Raw genomic sequence first — 27723 nt, 5'->3', positions numbered from 1 at the left:
TAAAAACAAATATTAATTTGGTACCAAAGAAGAAGAATTACTTGGTATTCCCCAAAGGAGGCGACTTGGAGAATTCCAAGGAGTATAAAGCGTGGTCACCCCAATATTAGATATGTTACAAACTTATAAAAAACCGTACATATCGCCATCTAACGATCAAGTACCGGAGCATAACATCGACTGTTATATATTTACAGTTTCCATTTTTTTTTAAATGTTTTCTATTTTTAATTCGGAATTTACGTAATAGATGTCCCATAGATTCAGTGTAGATGCTTATACATATACACACCGCCATCTATCGACCAATTACCGAAACATAACGTCGTCTTTGTTATTTATTTACAGTTTCCTTTTTTTTCAAAAGTTTTCTATTTTTAATTCGGAATTTACGTAACAGATGTCCCATAGATTAAATGTAGATGCTTATACATGTATACACAGCGCCATCTATCGATCAATTACCGAAACATAACGTCGTCTTTGTTATTTATTTACAGTTTCCTTTTTTTTCAAAAGTTTTCTATTTTTAATTCGGAATTTACGTAACAGATGTCCCATAGATTAAATGTAGATGCTTATACATGTATACACACCGCCATCTATCGATCAATTACCGAAACATAACGTCGTCTTTGTCATTTATTTACAGTTTCCTTTTTTTTCAAAATGTTTTCTACTCTTAATTCGGAACTTCACTGATAGATGTCTTTTATAGATTCAATTCAAATTCGTTCTTTTATTGAATGTTATTAAAATTTTAGTACCGAAGATGGCGTTCGATGTTCTGAATTATTAAATATCAATTATTACAAAACGATGTATCATAATTTTGTTTTCAAAAATAATTAATCTACAATAAGACCGAGTTTTTTGTTTTGAGTAAGGAATTGACTACACTGCAAAACATAAATTCGTAATTAATGATTAATTACATAATTAAAATGAGGAAATCTCAAATCGCTTCCGTTCCTGAAAGTTTTTTTTTTTGATAATAAATAAATAAAATACAGGTCAGGCTTTTGTACCGGTGGGAAAAATATATTCCGCGAAAATATCCGTCGGATTCGTAGTTTTTCTTTTTTTAACTCGAAAAAATATGAAAATATCTCTGAAAAACGTACTTACGAGGGGCACAGTAATGTTATTTCAATTAATTAACACTAAAACGTTCACCAAATGTGGGGAATTTGTTGTGGTACGTAACATTGAGAGGAATTTAAGGGATGTAGGGTGAAATTCCGTATATAATCTTATTTTTCGGTCGAGAAATTTCGTTACGTATTCCGTTGGGTTGCTCTCTTCTATAAATAAACCTCGTCATTAAAAAATTCACCTAGACCGTAAGAGGTAGGAGTATACATGTATAAAAGTCTCGTTCGTCTGATAGAGGGCGCAACCGCGGCCAAACGCTTGAAGCCGCGAAAACCTGGAATGAGTTTTCACGAAACAGTCGCTGTGTACGCGTTTCGGAAAACCAGCTCAAATCGTTACGCTACGAAAATTGAATAACAAACTTTTTTTCGGTAATAAGACGCTAGTTTAGTGGAAATATTCGTTTTTTTAGTGAATTTTAATTTGGTAAGATCACGAAATTGTTTTATTAGTAAAAAAATTTACATATTCGGATGTTTTTAATACGTTTATATCGTTTTTAATGGTAGATCATTAAGTTTATTCAAAATTTTCTCTTTATATATAAAAAAAAACGTCAAACGTTTGGTTAATTTTCAATTTTTCTTCAGTAAACTTCCTGGTGAAAAACCAACAATCGTATACACCAGATTTGGTTCCCTATAACTTTCATTTCGTTTTCAAATTGGAAAATATACTTTAGTAGCAACCCTCGTAATATGTAGATGTATTTTATAGTCCTGGTTCGATATAATATAAGATAATTACGTTTTCTTTACCATTTATAGTTTCACATCTTATTTTAGACTTCGGTTTACCATAAATGGCTTTTACCAAGAAGTTTTGATCCTAAAGGTATCAAAGTGGACCCCAGATAAAGAACACTGTCGAGAAGTTGACCCAAAGTACGCTGGGATCAACAAGGATTGCAGGAAATTGCAAGGATGGAAATGGGCAACAAAAAACTATAATAAATTGGAAAGTAAACAAAAAAAAAGAGTTTGAAATGGCGGGTATTATCCTGAATCGAGGTACGGTCTCTAAAAATGATCATATCGTCGAAATTTAATTGAAAAATTGGTGGTTTCATACACAGGACTTGAACTACAGATAAAAATTATTAAAATACTTTTGTATCGACCCTCGTATTTTCTTACTGCTGTTTGATATGAAATTTTTTAACATATATCCGTTGTTTTACATCTCTAATTCTTATATTTCTATGGATAATTTGAAAAAAAGAAAATGTCATCAATCAATATATATGTTGACTTGTTTCGTTGTGAGTTTAACGAACTGGATAGATTTCGAGATGGAAAAGTGTGAAAAAGCATCGAATCGACAATATTTTACTCTATCAATCATTTGTAAGTAAATTCATAACGTTGTTTGAGTTGTGAGATAATTTTCACTATAAGAAGATCGCTATTCGAGTTTTGACATATGACAGATATGTCAATATGTCAAATGTGACCGCGTCATCGTCGAATTTGACATACGAATGGTGTTCGAATAGTTGGGAGCTTGATTAAAAGATTTTTGACGTGGATTTAACCGTTAAAACAAGATATCGAAGGATTAATGATTCCGATACTCGAATTCGAGCTGGAAAAGTGTGAAAAAGCATCGAATCGACAATATTTCACTCTATCAATCATTTGTGAATAAATTTATAACGTTGTTTGTGTTGTAAAATCATTTTTACTATAACAAGATCGCTATTCGAGTTTTGACATATGACAGATATGTCAATATGTCAAATCTGAGCGCGTCATCGTCAAATTTGACATACGAATGGTGTTCGAATAGTTGGGAGCTTGATTAAAAGATTTTTGACGTGGATTACCGTTAAAACAATATATCGAAGGACTTATGATGCCGATACTCGAATTCGAGTTGGAAAAGTGTGAAAAAGCATCTAATCGACTATATTTTACTCTATCAATCATTTGTAAGTAAATTCATAACGTTGTTTGAGTTGTGAGATAATTTTCACTATAAGAAGATCGCTATTCGAGTTTTGACATATGACAGATATGTCAATATGTCAAATCTGAGCGCGTCATCGTCAAATTTGACATACGAGTGGTGTTCGAGTGGTTGGAAGCTTGATCAAAAGATTTTCTAAGTGGATTTAACCGTTAAAACAATATATCGAAGGATTAATGAAGGATTAATGATGCCGATACTCGAATTTCAGTTGGAAAAGTGTGAAAAAGCATCGAATCGACTATATTTGACTTTATCAATCATTTGTGAGTAAATTTATAACGTTGTTTGAGTTGTAAAATCATTTTTACTACAAGAAGATCGCTATTCGAGTTTTGACATATAACAGATATGTCAATATGTCAAATCTGACCGCGTCATTGTCAAATTTGACATACGAGTGATGTTCGAGTGGTTGGAAGCTTGATTAGAAGATTTTCGACGTAGATTTAACCGTTAAAACAATATATCGAAGGACTAATGATGCCGATACTCGAATTAGAGCTGGAAAAATGTGAAAAAGCATCGAATCGACAATATTTTACTCTATCAATCATTTGTGAGTAAATTTATAACGTTGTTTGAGTTGTAAAATCATTTTTACTATAACAAAATCGCTATTCGGCTTTTGACATATGACATATATGTCAATATGTCAAATTTGATACTTACTGATGTTCTTTAACTGTATAAGCTCTCTGTTATGATTCTATTAGTATTAAAATAATAAGGGAAGCATAAAATTTTATTTCCTTCATAATCACGTGGATTTTGGTTGTTAAAACCATCCCATATTTCAGATTTCAGGGTTATCCAGTTTCCTATGGGTACAAATTTAGAAAATAGATTAACGAGTCGTGGAAAAACCCTACCAGGGTTTCTGGAACGTCTAACTGAAGATTTGAAGCGTCATATTCCAAAGTTTATAGTTCAAACAAGGTTTTTTTGGAAATTCGATGTTTCAGTAAACTTTTTTTCAGTCACCACGTTGTTGTTTTTCTATTTTACACCCACATAGATGAAACTATTGAAAAAATCTTGCAAATAGACTACAAGAGTTGAAGGTCCTTCAATAATCAGGATTTTCTTTGAAATCGGATTGTTTCTAGAGGAACTTTAATTGGTGGAATATGTCCTGAAAGAGGATTACCAAAGAATGTTTTCTTTCCGTATATTTCCCCGGAATTTCTATAATCCACCTCAATTTATCTAATACTGGATATAAATATGATCAAAAGGATAAAATCGAAAGACGTTTTGATATTAAAAACGAAAATTTCTTTCAAATCAATCACGACGTACATTAAAACAAATTAATAACTATAAATATCAATTTTTTTTAATCGAAAATATCCCTTGTGTATTTAATTTATGTACCCGGGAGATCGTAAAAATTAGGTTATGTTACCGCGATTCATTGTATCACGATTTTATATACGAGGGTTGTTTGTTTTTCAACCTCCGATCGCTCCGTGCTACATAATCCGCCGTTAAGGCGTCAGTCGGCGTTGTGCTACCACCACGTAAACGTGTCCGCAATTAATGATGATCGTTTTTCGTATACGAGGGCAAATATTAGCTTTTATTAGAGGATTGCAATGCAAGAGACAATCTTAAATATCGTTTCCAGAAAATCCAATTTTACATTAATTTTTCACCCCAAATTTGCATCGAATTGAACATTATTGGTTGTAGGGGGTTGAATTTACAGCGTTTTCTTATGAATTTGAGGTATTTCGGAATATAATACTTCATCATCAAATGTCTAAATACAGTTAACCGATCCGACGACGAAAATTTGTTATTTTTCTTTGTCTGCCAGTATATCGAGGTTTAATTGTTGCTTTATCGACATAATGTATGGTTAAGTGGTCACCACATCATTTTTATATACGAGGGTTGTTTGTTTTTCAACCTCCGATCGCACCGTGCTACAAAATCCGCCGTTAAGGCGTCAGTCGGCGTTGTGTTGATGATCGTTTTTGTTATTTGTTATTTTTCTTTGTTAATTGCTGCTTTATATTGTTCCAGCGGTAGAAGATAATAAAATAATGAAGTGCCAAGATAATTGAACGCTCAACTCGACGGCCGATTCGTGGATCATGAACGAATTTATGAAAATAACGGAAAGAAAATCGAATAGCACAGAATCGATCGACGAAACCATTTGCTCCGACCGAATCACCAACAGTTCCGTTTACAACAGCCCCGCATGGCCGCCGGATTCGTGGTTATTTTGTTTTCTGATCGCTCTCAAGATCGTCGTAATGGCGTTCATAATAATAGCGGCTCTATTCGGAAATCTATTGGTGATCGTATCGGTGATGAGACACCGGAAATTACGCGTCATAACAAATTATTTCGTCGTGAGTTTAGCTTTAGCTGACATGTTGGTCGCCATTTGGGCGATGTGTTTCAATTTTAGTGTGGAAATTAGTGGGGGACGATGGATTTTCGGTTATTTTATGTGCGACGTATGGAATTCGTTGGACGTTTACTTTTCCACGGCTTCCATATTGCATTTGTGCTGCATTAGCGTCGATAGGTGAGTCGTTACGTTACTAATTATATTCGTACGTCGCTGAAGAGAACACTAAACTTAAAAACCGGTCTACGAAACAACAATTTCTACGGATATACATTCCCGAACGAAAAATCGACGTTAACGGTCTAAAAATCAAACGAAACAGTTTATAATTGATTAGTTAGAAGATTAAATCAAACGAAATCATAATTTATTCAAAAATTAACCTATCGATAATTAGTATAACCTAATAACAGCTTTTTATCACGCTTATTTAATAATAGGATTCGAACCTTCGATTTCCGTGTTGGAAATTAAGCACTACATCGATACGGCTCGATTTTCATGTCTAACTGCCAGAATTATGATTTAAATATACCGAGGAAGGAAAAAAATAGTTGTAGAATGAAAATTCATTCGCTAATTATCGATTACTTCTCGAATGATACGTCAAACGTCATTTACGTCATTTATGTCGAGTTTTAAGTTTTATTGAGGTTATGTACGTCCTGAAACTGTTCGGTATCGTTCGATATTTCTTTTTATTTCGACGTTTTTGTAAATGAAAATCATTGTTTCAGATATTACGCGATAGTTCAGCCCCTGGACTATCCTTTGATAATGACTAACGTCCGTTTGGTGTTAATGTTGGCTGTAGTGTGGTGCTCGCCGGGATTATTATCGTTTTTGCCGATTTTTATGGAATGGTATACGACGTCGGATCATTTGGAATTTCGTAAAAAGAACCCTCACATCTGTACTTTCACGGTAAATCGAATTTATTCGGTGATTTCGTCGAGCGTTAGCTTTTGGGTACCCGGTATGGTGATGATCTTCATGTATTACAGAATATATATGGAAGCAGACAGACAGGAAAGGATGCTGTACAGGTAAGTCACGGAATTTCCTTCGAAATAACTTGTATAACTTCGAAAATTATATTTCGATGAACTATTCGATGTTTGTAACTTCATTTTTTATGAAAAAGGGGTGGTTTTTTTCCTTATAAAGCAAGAATATAGCGAATAAAGTACTACAAGTTGAACGTATTATAAATCGAATATGCCTGAGTACGGTTCTGTTCTTTTGGTTAAGTATAACCATCCCCGGAATTAATCGAGAGAAATCGATTAACGAATTTTAATAATAATGCGACTCTATTTGTAGAGACGTTTATTTAACTATGCGAAATTATTTAGTTTAACCCAAAACAGTATCGGAAACTACGTATTGATTATTAGTACAGTGGAATTAGTCCAATTCGTCGACTTAAATTTCAAACTTTCTAACGATCCCTGTATCTTGAACTGCGGGGTTGAAATTCAAGTTTTAGGGTAGATTTCGCACAAAATTCACTATATTTTTTATAATTAGAAAATTTTTTTGACTAGAAAACTTAAAATTAGTTAATTATTCGTGATTCTACGACGGGGGTATTTATTTCGATATAATTCGTTCTAGACAGGTTTGTTTTCAATTTCCGTGTGTCATTTTGACGCGACAGTTTACCAAAACCTTCGTCACATGTTATAATCGAATTATGTTAATAATATATATACGAGGTAAAACAAAAAAAATTTAAAATAGATGGAAATTAATAAAAAAAAATAAAAAATTGTAAAATGACGTGAAAAAAACGAAAAAAAAAATTAACAAAAAACGTCGAAATTATATTGAACTAACTCATAATCGAATTATGTTAATAATATATACGAGGTAAAACGAAAAAAAATTAAAATAGATGGAAATTAATAAAAAAAAATAAAAAATTGTAAAATGACGTGAAAAAAACGAAAAAAAAATTAACAAAAAACGTCGAAATTATATTGAACTAACTCATAATCGAATTATGTTAATAATATATACGAGGTAAAACAACAAAAATTGAAAATAGATGAAAATTAATAAAAAAAATAAAAAGTTGTAAAATGACGTGAAAAAAACGAAAAAAAAATTAACAAAAAACGTCGAAAATATATTGAACTAACCCATAATCGATTTATGTTAATAATATATACGAGGTAAAACGAAAAAAAATTAAAATAGATGGAAATTAATAAAAAAAAATAAAAAATTGTAAAATGACGTGAAAAAAACGAAAAAAAAATTAACAAAAAACGTCGAAATTATATTGAACTAACTCATAATCGAATTATGTTAATAATATATACGAGGTAAAACGAAAAAAAATTAAAATAGATGGAAATTAATAAAAAAAAATAAAAAATTGTAAAATGACGTGAAAAAAACGAAAAAAAATAACAAGAAACGTCGAAAATATATTGAACTAACCCATAATCGATTTGTGTTAATAATATATACGAGGTAAAATAAAAAAAATTTAAAATAGATGGAAATTAATAAAAAAAAATAAAAAATTGTAAAATGACGTGAAAAAAACGAAAAAAAAATTAACAAAAAACGTCGAAAATATATTGAACTAACCCATAATCGATTTGTGTTAATAATATATACGAGGTAAAACAAAAAAAATTTAAAATAGATGGAAATTAATAAAAAAAAATAAAAAATTGTAAAATGACGTGAAAAAAACGAAAAAAAAATTAACAAAAAACGTCGAAATTATATTGAACTAACTCATAATCGAATTATGTTAATAATATATACGAGGTAAAACAACAAAAATTGAAAATAGATGAAAATTAATAAAAAAAATAAAAAGTTGTAAAATGACGTGAAACAAACGAAAAAAAAATTAACAAAAAACGTCGAAAATATATTGAACTAACCCATAATCGATTTATGTTAATAATATATACGAGGTAAAACGAAAAAAAATTAAAATAGATGGAAATTAATGAAAAAAAATAAAAAATTGTAAAATGACGTGAAAAAAACGAAAAAAAAATTAACAAAAAACGTCGAAATTATATTGAACTAACTCATAATCGAATTATGTTAATAATATATACGAGGTAAAACAACAAAAATTGAAAATAGATGAAAATTAATAAAAAAAATAAAAAGTTGTAAAATGACGTCAAAAAAACGAAAAAAAATAACAAGAAACGTCGAAAATATATTGAACTAACCCATAATCGAATTATGTTGATAATATATACGAGGTAAAACGAAAAAAAATTAAAATAGATGGAAATTAATGAAAAAAAATAAAAATTTATAAAATGACGTCAAAAAAACAACAAGAAACATCGAAAATATATTGAACTAACCTCGTATGAACCTGATATTCAATTTACAGGACCGTATCCCGTATTTTTCTCTCTCTTATTTGAATTGTTGATTAATTCGCGTAAAGCGGATTTTTCGAAAATACGCGATTAAAAACAACGTTTAACATAAATATTATTGAGGATCAGGATCATTTTGATCGCTCAATTGACATTAGAAGTTAGATACAAAGCAGAATTTTTCTCTAGTTTTGTTCGATCGATCTATCGATTTATTTGGTTTATAACGCTAAAAACAAAACAAAAATTGTAGTAATTTCAAGTGCTTTTAGCTCAAAAATGATATAAGAAACTATTAGAAATCACATATAGTGAAATATACGAAACATCGTCGAGTTTTTTTGATTTTAAAACGAACTACGAATAGAAATAAACTTATAAAATGTATAATAGAAGTTTTCATAAGTTTTTGTCTTTTATGGGTTTCATTAGAAACAATTTCTTGGTCTGGAGAGTCTCTGAAGAGGCTCAAATCGTTGTTGCTTCCTTAGTTTCCATTCGGAGCTCAAAATGTCTTCTCTTTGAGCAAATACGAACTCAGGTAACTAATTTGTATGCTCAAATCGTCGACGTCTTCTTCGTTTCGATTTCTCAGTGAATTGACATCAAATAGTCTTCTAATTAACTCAACGGACACTGTCTACCTAAGGATAGCATTCGACACAGTCCATCAACTTAATATTATCCAAACAAAGTGCCAGGAAAGTCGATTTAGAACCTCAGCGGTTTATCTCATCGAATTAGTCACTTTCTATATAATTTATCCTTAGAAATTTGATTTTTTTCTGTTATCCTTGCAAAATCGTCCAGTGTTGTCAAGTTTTTCGAATAAAATATTGTATATAGAAGAAGATTCGTATGCAAATTTAATAACGGACAGTTTTATGAATTTATGATGACAAAACCTAATTAACTCGTAGTTGTAAGGACGAGTATCGATCCTTACATAAGGAGCAGGGAAATTTAGACCTCTCTTGATAATATTTAACCCGAAATATCGCAGTAAAAAGGTCTCTGTCGGCTTTAAAATTAAGTACCGAGCAGATATATTTTTTTTAATAAATAATCATAATATCAGGATATTAATCCTTTATCCTTTATTAAAATCTCACGATTTACATCGTAAAAATTAAATTTTTTTCAATATATATCTGTACGTACGTAGATTTTTGTGTTTATTAATAAGAAAGTTACGAGGGAGGTTTAATTTGTAATAAAAAAAACTCGCTACGGTAAAATGAAGTTTCTGTGTAGTTTATTTCGTTAAAAACTTTATTTTATTTCCGATCCGAGTGTCAATTTATGGTAGATTGAAGTTTTTATAAGGAAACCGGAAAAGCAATTCCAGGAATAGAAAGATGAAGGGTTTAGCGGAAAACTTAAATCGATACGTGGAAAAGGGGTTGGAAAAAATATTATATAACTCGAAATTTATATAAAAAATACTTTTTTCCTTCAAATCTATTCGAATTACCAACATTATTTATTATACAGACAAAAAATTACTAGATTTTAATATCACCATTTTCCACCCTGTATAATTTATACATACGATGTTTTGAACAAATCTAATTCGACTTATTATCTAAAAACAACTTTTTTTCACGTAAAATCGTTGAAATTACTTATTTATCTCTCCTCAATTACCAATTATATTAATTTGAAAAATCCTATGCGATAAATTTTCATAATTTCCAGTACAAAAACTTGAAACGTTTTATTATGATTTCCGCATTCTGTACAACCAGATTTAGCCCCTACGGATTATTTTCCGTCCCCGGACACGAAAAAATTGCTCTCTGGTCGAATATTTTCCGACGTGGTATCTTTGATTAATATCTCGTTGGCGCAGGTACTTTTGGAACCACCATCGTATACTAAAATATGTCGCGGTTGTATATGAGGAAGTTTTTGGTGTTACGAGCCTCAATTAAGGGTAGCGCAAGCTTGGAACTCGAATCCCATCTCTAATATAGATAAAAATGTAAAAGGAACTTACTTCGTGGGTATACCTCGTATATTAACGTTTTTTTTTTTCAATAAATTGTTAAAAATGGAAATTTTCAATCTGGAATCTTCTAGTTTCATTGAAATCCAACGAAAATTGATTTTGGAATGCTTTCAATTTCGGTTCGCCAATGTCAGTATCGAATAGAGACTTTGAGGGCTCTAAAAATAAGATTTTGAGCATACATATAGGGAAGACATGGATTTTCCGTGTTGGTATGTGATATTTACTTTCAAAGGAAACTTATTTTGTAATATAGAGTTGTGAAAATATACTAGAGACAATATTAAATATAATACGAAAGCTGTTTTATTTTGAACACTCTGTATCTTATTTGAACTCTTAATAATTATAAATTGATTAATTTTTTTTTAGGATTTGTGTAGTTTTTTACTCTTAAAAGGTTAAGAATTCAATTTAGAACGGAAATTTTAAAGATTTTCGAAGTTTCTAATCATTTTCGAATTTTCAGTGCCGATTTATTTTTAGGAAAAATGTTTTTTTCGTTTGGAACCCTTTTTATTATGGTTTGGTTTACTTGGAGTTGGCATCACTGATCAAAAACAAAACTTTCGACATTCAACGTTTACATGTTTCAAACTTTTCCTTTTCAACGTACTTACTGAATGGTATCTAGAGGTGGGAATTCAAATTAACAGTTATTTTAAGCAATTACAAATAGTTTAATACGATAAAATGTGTCGTAAAAACAAAATAAAAACTCAAAAACCGTTTTTTTTCCAAAAAATTCAAACTTAAACCATCACTCAGTAAGTCTTGTGTATAACTAGAAGAAAAAACTTTTGTTTTCCATCAGAAATCGATTTTATTCATCGAAATACTTATTGAATGGTATCTAGAGGTGGGAATTCGAATTAACAGTTATTTTAAGCAGTTACAAATAGTTTAATACGATAAAATGTGTCGTAAAAACAAAATAAAAACTCAAAAACCGTTTTTTTTCCAAAAAATTCAAACTTAAACCATCACTCAGTAAGTCTTGTGTATAACTAAAAGAAAAATCTTTTGTTTTCCATCAGAAATCGATTTTATTCATCGAAATACTTATTGAATGGTATCTAGAGGTGGGAATTCGAATTAACAGTTATTTTAAGCAGTTACAAATAGTTTAATACGATAAAATGTGTCGTAAAAACAAAATAAAAACTCAAAAACCGTTTTTTTTCCAAAAAATTCAAACTTAAACCATCACTCAGTAAGTCTTGTGTATAACTAAAAGAAAAAACTTTTGTTTTTCATCAGAAATCGATTTTATTCATCGAAATACTTATTGAATGAAATCTAGAGGTGGGAATTCGAATTAACAGTTATTTTAAGCAGTTACAAATAGTTTAATACGATAAAATGTGTCGTAAAAACAAAATAAAAACTCAAAAACCGTTTTTTTTTCCAAAAAATTCAAACTTAAACCATCACTCAGTAAGTCTTGTGTATAACTAAAAGAAAAAACTTTTGTTTTTCATCAGAAATCGATTTTATTCATCGAAATACTTATTGAATGAAATCTAGAGGTGGGAATTCGAATTAACAGTTATTTTAAGCAGTTACAAATAGTTTAATACGATAAAATGTGTCGTAAAAACAAAATAAAAACTCAAAAACCGTTTTTTTTTTCCAAAAAATTCAAACTTAAACCATCACTCAGTAAGTCTTGTGTATAACTAAAAGAAAAAACTTTTGTTTTTCATCAGAAATCGATTTTATTCATCGAAATACTTATTGAATGAAATCTAGAGGTGGGAATTCGAATTAACAGTTATTTTAAGCAGTTACAAATAGTTTAATACGATAAAATGTGTCGTAAAAACAAAATAAAAACTCAAAAACCGTTTTTTTTTCCAAAAAATTCAAACTTAAACCATCACTCAGTAAGTCTTGTGTATAACTAAAAGAAAAAACTTTTGTTTTCCATCAGAAATCGATTTTATTCATCGAAATACTTATTGAATGGTATCTAGAGGTGGGAATTCGAATTAACAGTTATTTTAAGCAGTTACAAATAGTTTAATACGATAAAATGTGTCGTAAAAACAAAATAAAAACTCAAAAACCGTTTTTTTTCCAAAAAATTCAAACTTAAACCATCACTCAGTAAGTCTTGTGTATAACTAAAAGAAAAAACTTTTGTTTTTCATCAGAAATCGATTTTATTCATCGAAATACTTATTGAATGAAATCTAGAGGTGGGAATTCGAATTAACAGTTATTTTAAGCAGTTACAAATAGTTTAATACGATAAAATGTGTCGTAAAAACAAAATAAAAACTCAAAAACCGTTTTTTTTTCCAAAAAATTCAAACTTAAACCATCACTCAGTAAGTCTTGTGTATAACTAAAAGAAAAATCTTTTGTTTTTCATCAGAAATCGATTTTATTCATCGAAATACTTATTGAATGAAATCTAGAGGTGGGAATTCGAATTAACAGTTATTTTAAGCAGTTACAAATAGTTTAATACGATAAAATGTGTCGTAAAAACAAAATAAAAACTCAAAAACCGTTTTTTTTCCAAAAAATTCAAACTTAAACCATCACTCAGTAAGTCTTGTGTATAACTAAAAGAAAAAACTTTTGTTTTCCATCAGAAATCGATTTTATTCATCGAAATACTTATTGAATGGTATCTAGAGGTGGGAATTCGAATTAACAGTTATTTTAAGCAGTTACAAATAGTTTAATACGATAAAATGTGTCGTAAAAACAAAATAAAAACTCAAAAACCGTTTTTTTTCCAAAAAATTCAAACTTAAACCATCACTCAGTAAGTCTTGTGTATAACTAAAAGAAAAATCTTTTGTTTTCCATCAGAAATCGATTTTATTCATCGAAATACTTATTGAATGGTATCTAGAGGTGGGAATTCGAATTAACAGTTATTTTAAGCAGTTACAAATAGTTTAATACGATAAAATGTGTCGTAAAAACAAAATAAAAACTCAAAAACCGTTTTTTTTCCAAAAAATTCAAACTTAAACCATCACTCAGTAAGTCTTGTGTATAACTAAAAGAAAAAACTTTTGTTTTCCATCAGAAATCGATTTTATTCATCGAAATACTTATTGAATGGTATCTAGAGGTGGGAATTCGAATTAACAGTTATTTTAAGCAGTTACAAATAGTTTAATACGATAAAATGTGTCGTAAAAACAAAATAAAAACTCAAAAACTGTTTTTTTAATGCAATTTCTTCCTCATTTGTGCTGAATTTCTTACCGGCGATTATTTTTTGATATCAGTAGTCACTGCGGACCAGATCTGGACTATACGATTAAATCTGAACAATCAGTAAACTTTTTTGATGTTTTCTGGAGTAATCACTTCAATTGGATGATCAGAACGTTCACCATCATCGATGCCCGTACGACCACGTTTAAATTCAACAACAAATAGTTCTTTTCAATAGAACAAAGTCCAAATAACACTTTTGAAACCATTTCTGAGCTTGCACAGTATTTTTTTCATCAATAAATTAACACACGTGATTGTTTTCAAAAAAAAAGAGAAGTAACTTCACTTAGACAGCTGTCATTTTTTTCCATCCAATCGAAATGTCATTAAATTTGACACATACTCTTTTTAAGGTTGGTACTTCATAAACGTCATATAAATTTGACAGTGACAGCGCCATCTGTGTGTCAGTTATAAGACTCATTGAATGAATGAATTGAATTTTGGTTTTCTGGAATCGACTACGAAGTTTTCGTGTTACGATTTTGAAACTTCAATTTTGTATGGCTCTAAATAAATAAAAAAAACGTCAAAAAACGACAACTGACACCGAAACTCTTCAAAAATAAAGATTATCAAATGAAAATCGATTTTTTAAAGCAGTTTTTTTATTTTTATCAAAATTAAGGCGGGAATTTCACTAAAAACATTCAACTAGCCTCAATTTGAGGTAAATTAGAGACAATCCTTGACTGCAAAAGCTCCCAAAACGTTTTTTGTACAAAAGGCGGTTGAAATATTTGATTAAAATACGAAATTTCCTTCAAGATACAAATTTTTCGAAGTCAAAATATATAATAATGATCGAAAAGAAGACATCAAGTAAAAGACGTGTTTGCCGGTGACCAAAAATGCGGGTATTCTGCTTATTTAGCAAATAATCATGGGATTTGTCAATCTACAATACCTGGATCGTACAAAAGGCCTTCCTCTTCTTCTTAAACATTCAACAGAACATTCTAGACAAAAATTTGCTGGTTAGAACATAATTAGTTTGGTGGAAGATGATTTGGGAAACTAAATGTGACATTTTGAACTGTTAGATCTTTCAATAATGGATTTTTTTCAATAAGGAAGGATAGAGGACTAGTAGAAGCGGTAATAAAACTAAATATAGAGATGGGAATATCTAGATGTAACAGTTCAAAATTGATACTAAATATATTTTGGCTGTTTACTTTATTTTTAAGGAAATATTTTCCTAGAGATAAAAGAGAGGATACAAATATATTTTCCACGAGAAAATTCCAATTTTTCATCCTTGTTATAAAGGATCTCGACGTTTTTTATTTTGTAAACGCGTCTCCCGATCGGTTTTTGCTTTACCGCCAAAATTCGTTGAATTTATTAAATTTCTGCAACTGAATATCAAATAAAAAGATTATAATTTGTTAGTAGATATTAAATTCCACGAATTTCCATTGTAATAATTCTATTTTTGATCTACAAAGCGATCAGAAAATCCTTTATGAAACGTGTCTTATAATAATTAAAAAAAACTTTTTATTTGCGTTGTTTGTGCAAGAACTCGAACAGTTTAATATGAATTACGAAAAGATTAAACCTTAAATCATATATTATACAAGGTTTGTTCAAAAACAACGACCCCAAACCGAAAATTCGCATTCGAAGAAAAAAATCGTTGACTGTCCACTATATTCACCAGATGTAGCTCCCAGTGACTTTTTTGTTTCAAAAACGACTAAAATTATTCGAAAAAATCAATTGATAAATATATAAAGGTCATTATAAATTTATTAGGCGTCAAGATCTGCTTGGAAACTATTTTTTTCAAAATTTCAAATTCGAGAAGTAAATTATTCAAAACGTGTCGAAAAAATTGATTTTTCCAGCGTATTTATTGTTGTTAATTGAATGAATATACAGAATGATCGATGTATAAATTGTTTCATTGGATAAACATTATTCTAGATGGAAAAATGTTAAATGTTTAATCCTTCCCAACGACTTTTCATCCTGACGGGTTTATTCCTTCAAATATGGCGTACGAAGAGGCTTAAAAAAGGATTCCTCTCTTTGATGGGATCCTCGAAGAATATAAAGGGAAAGAGAATACTAAATATACTCGAAATTTAGAGCTTGGTTTGAGAAAAGACGGATTTACGTTACGATAAGGAAATGTACAAACAAATATTTGATGGTTCACCATGGGAAAATACGAAAAACGACTTTTTTCCATTGAAAATTTGGTTTTGTAAGGACATTTCCTCAATAAAGAAAAGCTACCAATGGAAATTGAATCAAGGAAAATTAAATGATTCTTATTGGAGCGAAAAATTGAGAAAAATCATAAATACGAGGGTTGTTATTTCAATTTCGAGACAAACAAACACATTTGGCTGTATTTTTCGAAATATTTTTCATTATTATCAATATAATTTTGACTTTTTGTCCAATTCGATCGAGGTAGTTCCATATTAGAAGTTTTCTCAACTTGTATTATTGAATTAAATCTAATAACCAAGTTTTTCGTTAAACCCTGTATAAAAACTTTTTTTTTTTCACCTCTTCTAATCAATCTCATTCACTTACGCTTTTTTTGATTTGTCTAGTTTGCGCTCCGTGAAGTTAATGGCTTTTTTTACAGGTTATCCGTTAATTTTCAACACCCTATACATGCCATGTGTATCTGGAGATTTATTTCTTTCGTATCGGAATCGACGTCTCGGAATTTAATAGATTATGATGAATGATTATTTCGAAACAAATTGAAATTGTATTTATATGTATTGAATTTTTGGAATTCACCTCGTAAAAAGTTATTTTGAACTAATGTTTTATAATATGACGATTTTATAATAAAAAAATCGCCTGTATATTATTTTTTTTTTGTTGATTCTGCGGAAAATTTTTTATTTTTATCGTTAACTTTTTCGAAAATGTGATATTTCGCAAAGTAAATAAAATACGGGGGTTGCATTAAAAATTATTTATCTATCAACAATTTTGTTAGTTCACACTGTATATATGGAACGAGATGATGTCAGCATCAACTAACTTTTGGTGAAGATGATTTTAGATTGATTTTTGAGTTGTATTGAAATTTTTAAATTGCCGTTATACGGGGTATTTAAAAAGTTATAACGAATTTTTCATAAAAATCTTGAAAAGTTCAACACCCTGTACAACTTAGTGAGAGCTCAATAATGAAGATTTTTTGTCGCTAAAGGTTTCGAATAATAGTGAAAATTGTGGAAAACTATTCATTTCGTTGAAATTTACTGAATTAGATACAGGGTGAATCAAAATAATAATACGTTATTTTTTGGTTTTTTTTTGCAAATAAATCACCCTGTATTTATATCTGATCATTTATTAATTCTCAAAATACCAAATGGAAAATTTCAGAGCTTATAGTCATCATTAATTATCACACTTTAAACATATAAATAATCTTACGGGGTGTTTCAAAATGCCGTGCCAAATCAAAGTTACCTTTTTTTAAATGAAACACCCTGTATTTAATTGCATATTTGGAATCACCTTAACTTTCCCATTAGAATAATATGGGGTTGTGATATGTTATACGGGGTATTTAAAAAGTTATAACGAATTTTACATAAAAATCTTGAAAAGTTCAACACCCTGTACAACTTAGTGAGAGCTCAATAATGAAGATTTTTTGTCGCTAAAGGTTTCGAATAATAGTGAAAATTGTGGAAAACTATTCATTTCGTTGAAATTTACTGAATTAGATACAGGGTGAATCAAAATAATAATACGTTATTTTTTGGTTTTTTTTTGCAAATAAATCACCCTGTATTTATATCTGATCATTTATTAATTCTCAAAATACCAAATGGAAAATTTCAGAGCTTATAGTCATCATTAATTATCACACTTTAAACATATAAATAATCTTACGGGGTGTTTCAAAATGCCGTGCCAAATCAAAGTTACCTTTTTTTAAATGAAACACCCTGTATTTAATTGCATATTTGGAATCACCTTAACTTTCCCATTAGAATAATATGGGGTTGTGATATGTTATACGGGGTATTTAAAAAGTTATAACGAATTTTACATAAAAATCTTGAAAAGTTCAACACCCTGTACAACTTAGTAGAAATTCAATAATGAAGATTTTTTGTCGCTAAAGCTTTCGAATAATAGTGAAAATTGTGGAAAACTATTCATTTCGTTGAAATTTACTGAATTAGATACAGGGTGAATCAAAATAATAATACGTTATTTTTTGGTTTTTTTTTGCAAATAAATCACCCTGTATTTATATCTGATCATTTATTAATTCTCAAAATACCAAATGGAAAATTTCAGAGCTTATAGTCATCATTAATTATCACACTTTAAACATATAAATAATCTTACGGGGTGTTTCAAAATACCGTGCCAAATCAAAGTTACCTTTTTTTAAATGAAACACCCTGTATTTAATTGCATATTTGGAATCACCTTAACTTCCCCACTAGAATAATATGGGGTTGTGATATGTTATACGGGGTATTTAAAAAGTTATAACGAATTTTACATAAAAATCTTGAAAAGTTCAACACCCTGTACAACTTAGTAGAAATTCAATAATGAAGATTTTTTGTCGCTAAAGGTTTCGAATAATAGTGAAAATTGTGGAAAACTATTCATTTCGTTGAAATTTACTGAATTAGATACAGGGTGAATCAAAATAATAATACGTTATTTTTTGGTTTTTTTTTGCAAATAAATCACCCTGTATTTATATCTGATCATTTATTAATTCTCAAAATACCAAATGGAAAATTTCAGAGCTTATAGTCATCATTAATTATCACACTTTAAACATATAAATAATCTTACGGGGTGTTTCAAAATACCGTGCCAAATCAAAGTTACCTTTTTTTAAATGAAACACCCTGTATTTAATTGCATATTTGGAATCACCTTAACTTCCCCACTAGAATAATATAGGGTTGTGATATGTTATACGGGGTATTTAAAAAGTTATAACGAATTTTACATAAAAATCTTGAAAAGTTCAACACCCTGTACAACTTAGTAGAAATTCAATAATGAAGATTTTTTGTTGCTAAAGGTTTCGAATAGTAGTGAAAATTATGTAAAACTATTTATTTTGTTGAAATTTATTAAATTAGATACAGGGTGAATCAAAATATTAATACGTTATTTTTTGGTTTTTTTTTTCGAATAAATCACCCTGTATTTATATCTAATCATTTATTATTTCTCAAAGGACAAACTTTTACTTCAGATCTATGAATTTGGCGAACTTGTATGTATCGCGTTCGCCAAAATATCAATTTGCGTGTATACAAATCGAGTTTTCCTAAAAATTGAAAATTTGGCGGACGCACTTTTTTGAATCCACCACAATTCGAGCTCGCTCATACGCATCCTGTAACCCTTTATTGTTTCAGGAGCAAAGTGGCGGCGGCTCTCCTTAACAAACATCTACAAATCAACGGGATTTCCGCGGGTTTATCATCGTTAAGACAATCAGTCGACGAAGGTTTAGTATCAGAAGATAAAGCAGCAGCCGCCGAAGCCGTTGCCACTGATCCCGGTTCCAGTAGCAAAATGAAAAGGGAAAGAAAAGCTGCCAGGACGTTAGGGATAATCGTATCTGCGTTTTTGGCATGCTGGTTGCCATTTTTTCTTTGGTAAGTTCATCTACAAGACATACCCGCGTAGAAAAGCAGCTTCACTTTTGACAGATCTTAAACTGCGTTAACGTGACATTGACATTGACAGATTGACAGATGACATTACCAAATTAACTGTAGAAGTTACTATCGAAATATCCTGTTTATAGAGATAGTTTCAATGAAAAAAAAAAACATGTTTTACTAAAAACAATCTTATGTTTGAATTAAATCGTAGAAAAGGCATTTTCTATGAGTAAATCGGTGGATAATAAAAAGTTGAGTCGTTTACAAAATGGACTTATACGAGGGACGTTCAAATATGATCGAGACAAACGCGTTTATTTGCTATCGAAAATTTATACAAAAATTTGAGCCAAAATTTTCGAAAATTTCCTAAAAAATACGAGGGGAATGTTGTGTGGTGGTGTCTAGTTCGAAGTCGACGCTTCCGCGGTCATTTTTGAACGTTTCGGTTCATTTAAATACAGCAGATTCACTACCGAATCGATTTCGTGAATTCCGAAGAATTGGGAGACGGAAAATGGGAAACCGATGGGGGTCCGCGAGGTTCATTCATGGTTGTGAAACGTCAGTGAAGAACCCACGAACTCCAAAACAGAAACGGCTTGTCTCGATTATATTTCAACTTCCCTCGTATACGGAAATTGTTAAAATACAAAAATGAAGTTTCGTTTTCCTTTCCAGGTACGTGATATCGGCCCTGTGCGGTTACAGATTGTGCTACAGCCCGCCGTGGGTGGTAACTTTAGTTTTCTGGGTGGGGTATTTCAATTCGGCCCTTAATCCGTTGATTTATGCTTATTTCAATAGGGAATTTCGGGTGGCTTTCAAAAAAACGTTGGAGAATTGTTGCGAAGCTTCTTCGTATTTAGTTTGTAGGAAATATTCGATTGGAAGGGATCCGCCGATAACGTGCAGCAACGCTTCTAGCGAGCTGCACGGAAATAATTATTTAAGGGCCGAGGCCATTGTGCAAAGATTTAGTAATTTATCGGAACAAGAAGTTATTAATTTAAGGCAGAGCGAAGCCTGTATTTAAGTTTTTGTTTTTTTTCAATATATAAAATCTACATATCTGATGCAATAAAGCTGTTTATATTTTGACGACATCTTTCGAAACTTTCGAATCTTTCATCATACGGTGTACATTTTAAATTGATAATTTGGCTCGAAAAATCAAATAAATTCCAACATATTTTGGTGAAAATTGGAAATATACCGCTCCGTGTATTGATTTTTATCATATTTTCCATAAGATTTTGGTTTAATACTTAAAATATAAAAACTTTCACAACTTTCCTTCCGTTGATATTTCGTACAACAAAAAATGTGTTTCTAAAATTTTGAGAAAACGGTTCGTGTTAAAATAAGTTTATTTAACTGGTATAATTTATATAAAAAGACATATTGCGTTGGATCTAATGAAAATTAAGCAGAGAATTTGGATTACGCATAAATAAAAAAAAAAATTCTGAATTCTGAATCTGAATAACCTCAATCGATTGAAACTGATGACACGTGCGTTCCTTTGTGTTAAACGAATCGAACAATTAGGTACGTTCTTTTGTATTGAATGATTCATACATCTTCTTAATTCTATTCATCATATACGTTCGTTTGAATGGAATATACCTAAAGTGACACGTACGTTCGTTTGTGTTTAAACAAATCGATCTTATAATAAATAAGGTACGTTTTTTTGTACAAACAAGTCAGTCAGTCATTCATTGGAAGGTACATTGTTAAGTACGTTCGTTTGTATTAAACGAGTCGATCATTTTTTGTTGGATACGTTCGTTTGTGTGAAACAAGTCAGTCATTCATTGGAAGGTACATTGTTAAGTACGTTCGTTTGTATTAAGCGAACCGATCATTCTTTGTTGGGTACGTTCTTTTGTACTAAACGAATCGATTATCCATTGTTAAGTACGTTTTTTTGTATTAAGCGAATCGATCATTCTTTGTTAGGTACGTTCGTTTGTGTGAAACAAGTCAGTCATTCATTGGAAGGTACATTGTTAAGTACGTTCGTTTGTATTAAGCGAACCGATCATTCTTTGTTGGGTACGTTCTTTTGTACTAAGCGAATCGATTATCCATTGTTAAGTACGTTTTTTTGTATTAAACGAATCGATCATTCTTTGTTAGGTACGTTCGTTTGTGTTAAACAAGTCAGTCATTCATTGGAAGGTACATTGTTAAGTACGTTCGTTTGTATTAAGCGAACCGATCATTCTTTGTTGGGTACGTTTTTTTGTACTAAACAAATCGATTATCCATTGTTAAGTACGTTTTTTTGTATAAAGCGAATCGATCATTCTTTGTTAGGTACGTTCGTTTGTGTGAAACAAGTCAGTCATTCATTGGAAGGTACATTGTTAAGTACGTTCGTTTGTATTAAGCGAACCGATCATTCTTTGTTGGGTACGTTTTTTTGTACTAAACAAATCGATTATCCATTGTTAAGTACGTTTTTTTGTATAAAGCGAATCGATCATTCTTTGTTAGGTACGTTCGTTTGTGTGAAACAAGTCAGTCATTCATTGGAAGGTACATTGTTAAGTACGTTCGTTTGTATTAAGCGAACCGATCATTCTTTGTTGGGTACGTTTTTTTGTACTAAACAAATCGATTATCCATTGTTAAGTACGTTTTTTTGTATAAAGCGAATCGATCATTCTTTGTTAGGTACGTTCGTTTGTGTTAAACAAGTCAGTCATTCATTGGAAGGTACATTGTTAAGTACGTTCGTTTGTATTAAGCGAACCGATCATTCTTTGTTGGGTACGTTTTTTTGTACTAAACAAATCGATTATCCATTGTTAAGTACGTTTTTTTGTATAAAGCGAATCGATCATTCTTTGTTAGGTACGTTCGTTTGTGTGAAACAAGTCAGTCATTTATTGGAAGGTACATTGTTAAGTACGTTCGTTTGTATTAAGCGAACCGATCATTCTTTGTTGGGTACGTTCTTTTGTACTAAACGAATCGATTATCCATTGTTAAGTACGTTTTTTTGTATAAAGCGAATCGATCATTCTTTGTTAGGTACGTTCGTTTGTGTTAAACAAGTCAGTCATTCATTGGAAAGTACATTGTTAAGTACGTTCGTTTGTATTAAGCGAACCGATCATTCTTTGTTGGGTACGTTCTTTTGTACTAAGCGAATCGATTATCCATTGTTAAGTACGTTTTTTTGTATTAAACGAATCGATCATTCTTTGTTAGGTACGTTCGTTTGTGTGAAACAAGTCAGTCATTCATTGGAAGGTACATTGTTAAGTACGTTCGTTTGTATTAAGCGAACCGATCATTCTTTGTTGGGTACGTTCTTTTGTACTAAACGAATCGATTATCCATTGTTAAGTACGTTTTTTTGTATAAAGCGAATCGATCATTCTTTGTTAGGTACGTTCGTTTGTGTTAAACAAGTCAGTCATTCATTGGAAGGTACATTGTTAAGTACGTTCGTTTGTATTAAGCGAACCGATCATTCTTTGTTGGGTACGTTCTTTTGTACTAAACGAATCGATTATCCATTGTTAAGTACGTTTTTTTGTATAAAGCGAATCGATCATCTTTGTTAGGTACGTTCGTTTGTGTTAAACAAGTCAGTCATTCATTGGAAGGTACATTGTTAAGTACGTTCGTTTGTATTAAGCGAACCGATCATTCTTTGTTGGGTACGTTCTTTTATACTAAACGAATCGATTATCCATTGTTAAGTACGTTTTTTTGTATTAAGCGAATCGCTCATTCTTTGTTAGGTACGTTCGTTTGTGTTAAACAAATCAGTCATTCATTGTTAGGTACGAAGTTTAAATGGTTAATTGCACAAAAATTTAAAGTATATTGCATCTAGTGAAGGATTTGTTGAGTGTTTCGAAGTTGAAACAATCCAATGTATATTAATATAAACAAGAAGTTAGTTCGGATTAATTCGAGCATGAATTCTTCTACTTCCAAAACATTCTGAATGTTAACCTGCCAAACAGATTTCACAATTCATAAATGCAGAAACATTTTATGTAAATCAGAAAGTTTTGAAGCGTCAACGAATGTAGGTGGAATGAATATGCACGTTTAGTCCCAAAAATATACATACCTTTCGAATTTAGAAACAATAATAAAAAATATTACAGCCACAGTCCAGTTCATCAATAAAAAATATCCAATTAGGTTATTAACAACAAATCCAATAGTGATTTATACTTGCATTTTACAATAATAACATTTTTTTACGTATTATTTGAAGTCGATAAAACTGAAATAACATGGAACATTACTTTGAACTATAAAAAGTATTTTATGCTACACGATACACGTTAAAATCAAATCGAAATTTACGACAACTATAAATTCGAACATTGTTTCAATTTCCGGAAGTTACATATTAATTGACATGACATAGTCTGTTAAACTTCAATAACAAACATTCTAATCGCGTTTGATTGTTCACGGAAGAGTTTTTATTCGTTAGGTACGTTCTTTTATATTAAACGTGTCATTGATACATCTTTTTAATTCTATTCGTCATGTACGTTCCTTTGAGTTAAACGAATCAATCATTCACTGTTAGGTACGTTCTTTTGTATTAAACGAATCAATGATACATTTCTGTGGTTCCTATTCATTAAGTACGTTCGTTTGTATTGAAAACATCCAAATTTTTCAAACTTTTGACTTCTTGAACCTTTCCTTATGTTTTTCTAGATAAATCGTTTCCATTTGAGATTTTTTTGATTAAAAATCAATTCAAAATGACATAATATGTAAATTTAGTTAGATACGTTCTTTAGTACTAAACGAATTAGTGTTTAATTGTATTCATCAAGTACGTTCGTTTGAGTTAGATATATTCAAATTGACATATACGTTCGTTTGTACTAAACGAATCAATCATTCATTGTTAGGTACGTTTTTTTGTATTAAAAGAGTCAGTTATTCACTGTTAGGTACGTTCTTTTGTATTAAACGAATCAATGATATATATATATATGTAGTTCCTACCCATCAAGTACGTTCGTTTGTATTAGATATATACAAATTTTTTCAAACTTTCGACTTCTTCAACCTTTTCTTATGTTTTTCTAAATAAATCGTTTCGATTTGACGTTTTTTTGATTAAAAAGCAATTCTATAAACATAATATATAAATTTAGTTAGATACGTTCTTTAGTACTAAACGAATTAGTGTTTAATTGTATTCATCAAGTACGTTCGTTTGAGTTAGATATATTCAAATTGACATATACGTTCGTTTGTACTAAACGAATCGATCATTCATTGTTAGGTACGTTTTTTTGTATTAAACGAGTCAGTTATTCACTGTTAGGTACGTTCTTTTGTATTAAACGAATCAATGATATATATATATATATATGTAGTTCCTACCCATCAAGTACGTTCGTTTGTATTAGATATATACAAATTTTTTCAAACTTTCGACTTCTTGAACCTTTTCTTATGTTTTTCTAAATAAATCGTTTCGATTTGAGGTTTTTTTGATTAAAAATCGATTCAAAATAACATAATATAGAAATTTAGTTAGAAGATACTTTCTTTAGTACTAAACGAATTAGTGTTTAATTGTATTCATCAAGTACGTTCGTTTGAGTTAGATATATTCAAATTGACATATACGTTCGTTTGTACTAAACGAATCAATCATTCACTGTTAGGTACGTTCTTTTGTATTAAACGAATCAATGATATATATATGTAGTTCCTACTCATCAAGTACGTTCGTTTGTATTGGATATATCCAAATTTCTCAAACATTTGACTTCTTAAACCTTTCCTTATGTTTTTTCAGATAAATTTTTTCCATTTTAAGCCTTTTCGATTTAAAATCAATTCAAAATAATATATTTAAAATTAGTTAGATACGTTCTTTAGTACTAAACGAATTAGTGTTTAATTGTATTCATCAAGTACGTTCGTTTGAATTGAATATATTTAAATTGACACGTACGTTCGTTTGTGTTGAACGACTGAATCATGCATCTATTGAAATCCTCTCTATCAAGTACGTTGGTTTGTGTTGGATTTATCTAATTTGACATGCACGTTCGTGTCTTTGAATTGATACAGGGTTAAACAAAAGTTGTACTATTATCTTGAAAATCTAACCGTTTCAGTGTTATATTTTCATTATACTTCAAAGAAATTTAAGCATTAAAATGATTTATGGTGGTTATTATATTATATTTATTATCCATTACATACAGAGGGCTACAAAAAACAGTATTTTCATTGAATATCAAACTGCGTTTATTATTTTACACTTTAAATAAATTTATTGCCTTATAATTAGGATTTTTAAGAAAAAACATCTGCCTACTCTAAAATTTGAACATTCTAAAACATTTCTTTAAAATCTGTCGCCCACTATGTATAATATGTAGTAGGCATGATGGATTTCATTAAGTTTAGTCAAAGAAAATGTGTTTTGTCTGTTTTATTATAGTCTAGACTTATTTTCCGAATCAAATTGTTAAGTTAACATCGAAAAGTTCGGGAAAATCAAGTTAGACATAGAGTTGAATTACACTTTTGATTCCAGAGGCTTTTATGATGATTACTTTAACCAAAATGGCAGATACTTCACGTCTTAAGGGAATTCAACTTCTTCCAACTATCATTTGTAAACAAAATGTCTTTATATTGTTTTTATAAACTTTTTATGAGGATTTTATCGAATTTACAGTTTTTTTGATTTATATAGATCATATTGAATGTCTATTTAGCGAAATATGACACGTACTTTGTTTTTTTTTGATATATTGTAAATAATATCGAACGACCAGCATTAGTACAATCGTATAAACATAAAAAAACTTGTATATAATATACAGTGCGTCCTATATAAAAATATCAATCTCGTTTTATAATTTCGTAAATTTAATATATTTTAATATAAAAAATAAACTATAAAATCGTTTTTTTTTTCAAGTTTAAATAATTTCGCATCATATTTCTTTCGATTCGCGTCAGAAGCAAGTTTATTTGGGTGAAAGCAATAAAAATAAGAACCATTTTGCTTATAAGCAATAAATCAAATTGTTTAATAACAAAATAACGAAATAACTTCATTTTTAATTTATTTGACGCACTGTATATAGTTTAATTATAAATGTATCAATGTCCAAATATGTCCGTAACACCAATTAGAAATTATATGATACAATTTATTTTTAATTAACAATAAAAAGCATGTACAATCAAAATATTTATAATTTTTATTAATATCATTGAACAAAAATCGATTTTTTTATATTTTATATCAAAAAAATAGTAATTTCATGTTATTTGAGTTGCTTGTTATTTATAAAGGGGTGTAAATAAATGCTACCCCCGTCCGCGAAATTTTATACCTGATACTAATAAGGATATTTCTAAATCGTTTCGATTTTAGGTATGTTCTATCAAAAATTATAAAAAAATTAATTCGAAAACAAAAAAAACCTGAAATTAAGACTATTTAGAAACATAAATAATTGTTATTTATAGAGTAGTTGGGGTAGATGCGGGCAATTTACAGAAAACGACCAATAAAACATAATATTAATGAATACACTCGTACATAATTATTTTTTAAATTGTATAGAATATTATCATATTTATATGTAAGTATACGTAGTGTTTCAATGAAAAAAACGTGAAAAAATCATATACAAGGGATGTTTTTTTGCTTGTATTCACTTATTTAAACCCCCCACCATACAATTCCAAGATTTAACTGAAATTTTTCATTGAAATTATACGTATATAATATATAAAACGTGAAAGCTATAGAAAAAAATAATAAATGTTGAAAAATTATTTTAAAATAAAGATCATATCAATTAAAACTCGCATTTATTTATTTATAACTATTTTATTTCGTTTTTCTTTTATTCAAAAAGAATACATTAGTATTATAGAGAAATGTACTCGTAGAAAACATTCTGAGCCGGCTCTGTT

At 29.8% G+C, this 27723-nt stretch overlaps 1 protein-coding gene across 1 annotated transcript; it reads left to right on the top strand.

Moving 5' to 3' along the window:
- The first annotated feature begins 1356 nt into the window (after positions 1-1356).
- LOC130891922 (octopamine receptor beta-1R-like) lies at positions 1357-21265 on the top strand. The gene is made up of 5 exons (XM_057797014.1): positions 1357-1581; positions 5155-5668; positions 6229-6537; positions 19510-19752; positions 20443-21265. The coding sequence occupies exons 2-5, from the start codon at positions 5226-5228 to the stop codon at positions 20795-20797; spliced, it is 1350 nt and encodes a 449-aa protein (XP_057652997.1). The 5' UTR covers positions 1357-1581; positions 5155-5225; the 3' UTR covers positions 20798-21265.
- The last annotated feature ends 6458 nt before the right edge of the window (positions 21266-27723 follow it).

This window comes from Diorhabda carinulata, chromosome 3 (assembly GCF_026250575.1).
Source record: "Diorhabda carinulata isolate Delta chromosome 3, icDioCari1.1, whole genome shotgun sequence".
In the NCBI taxonomy this organism is placed as follows: Eukaryota; Metazoa; Arthropoda; class Insecta; order Coleoptera; family Chrysomelidae; genus Diorhabda; species Diorhabda carinulata.
This window is presented reverse-complemented; position numbering and strand designations above follow the sequence as displayed.

Coding starts and splice junctions, on each gene's coding strand:
- LOC130891922 (XM_057797014.1), top strand. CDS start 5,226: ATGAACGAATTTATGAAAATAACGGAAAGAAAATCGAATAGCACAGAA. Junction 5,669..6,228: donor TGCTGCATTAGCGTCGATAG/GTGAGTCGTTAC, acceptor TCATTGTTTCAG/ATATTACGCGATAGTTCAGC. Junction 19,753..20,442: donor TGGTTGCCATTTTTTCTTTG/GTAAGTTCATCT, acceptor TTTCCTTTCCAG/GTACGTGATATCGGCCCTGT.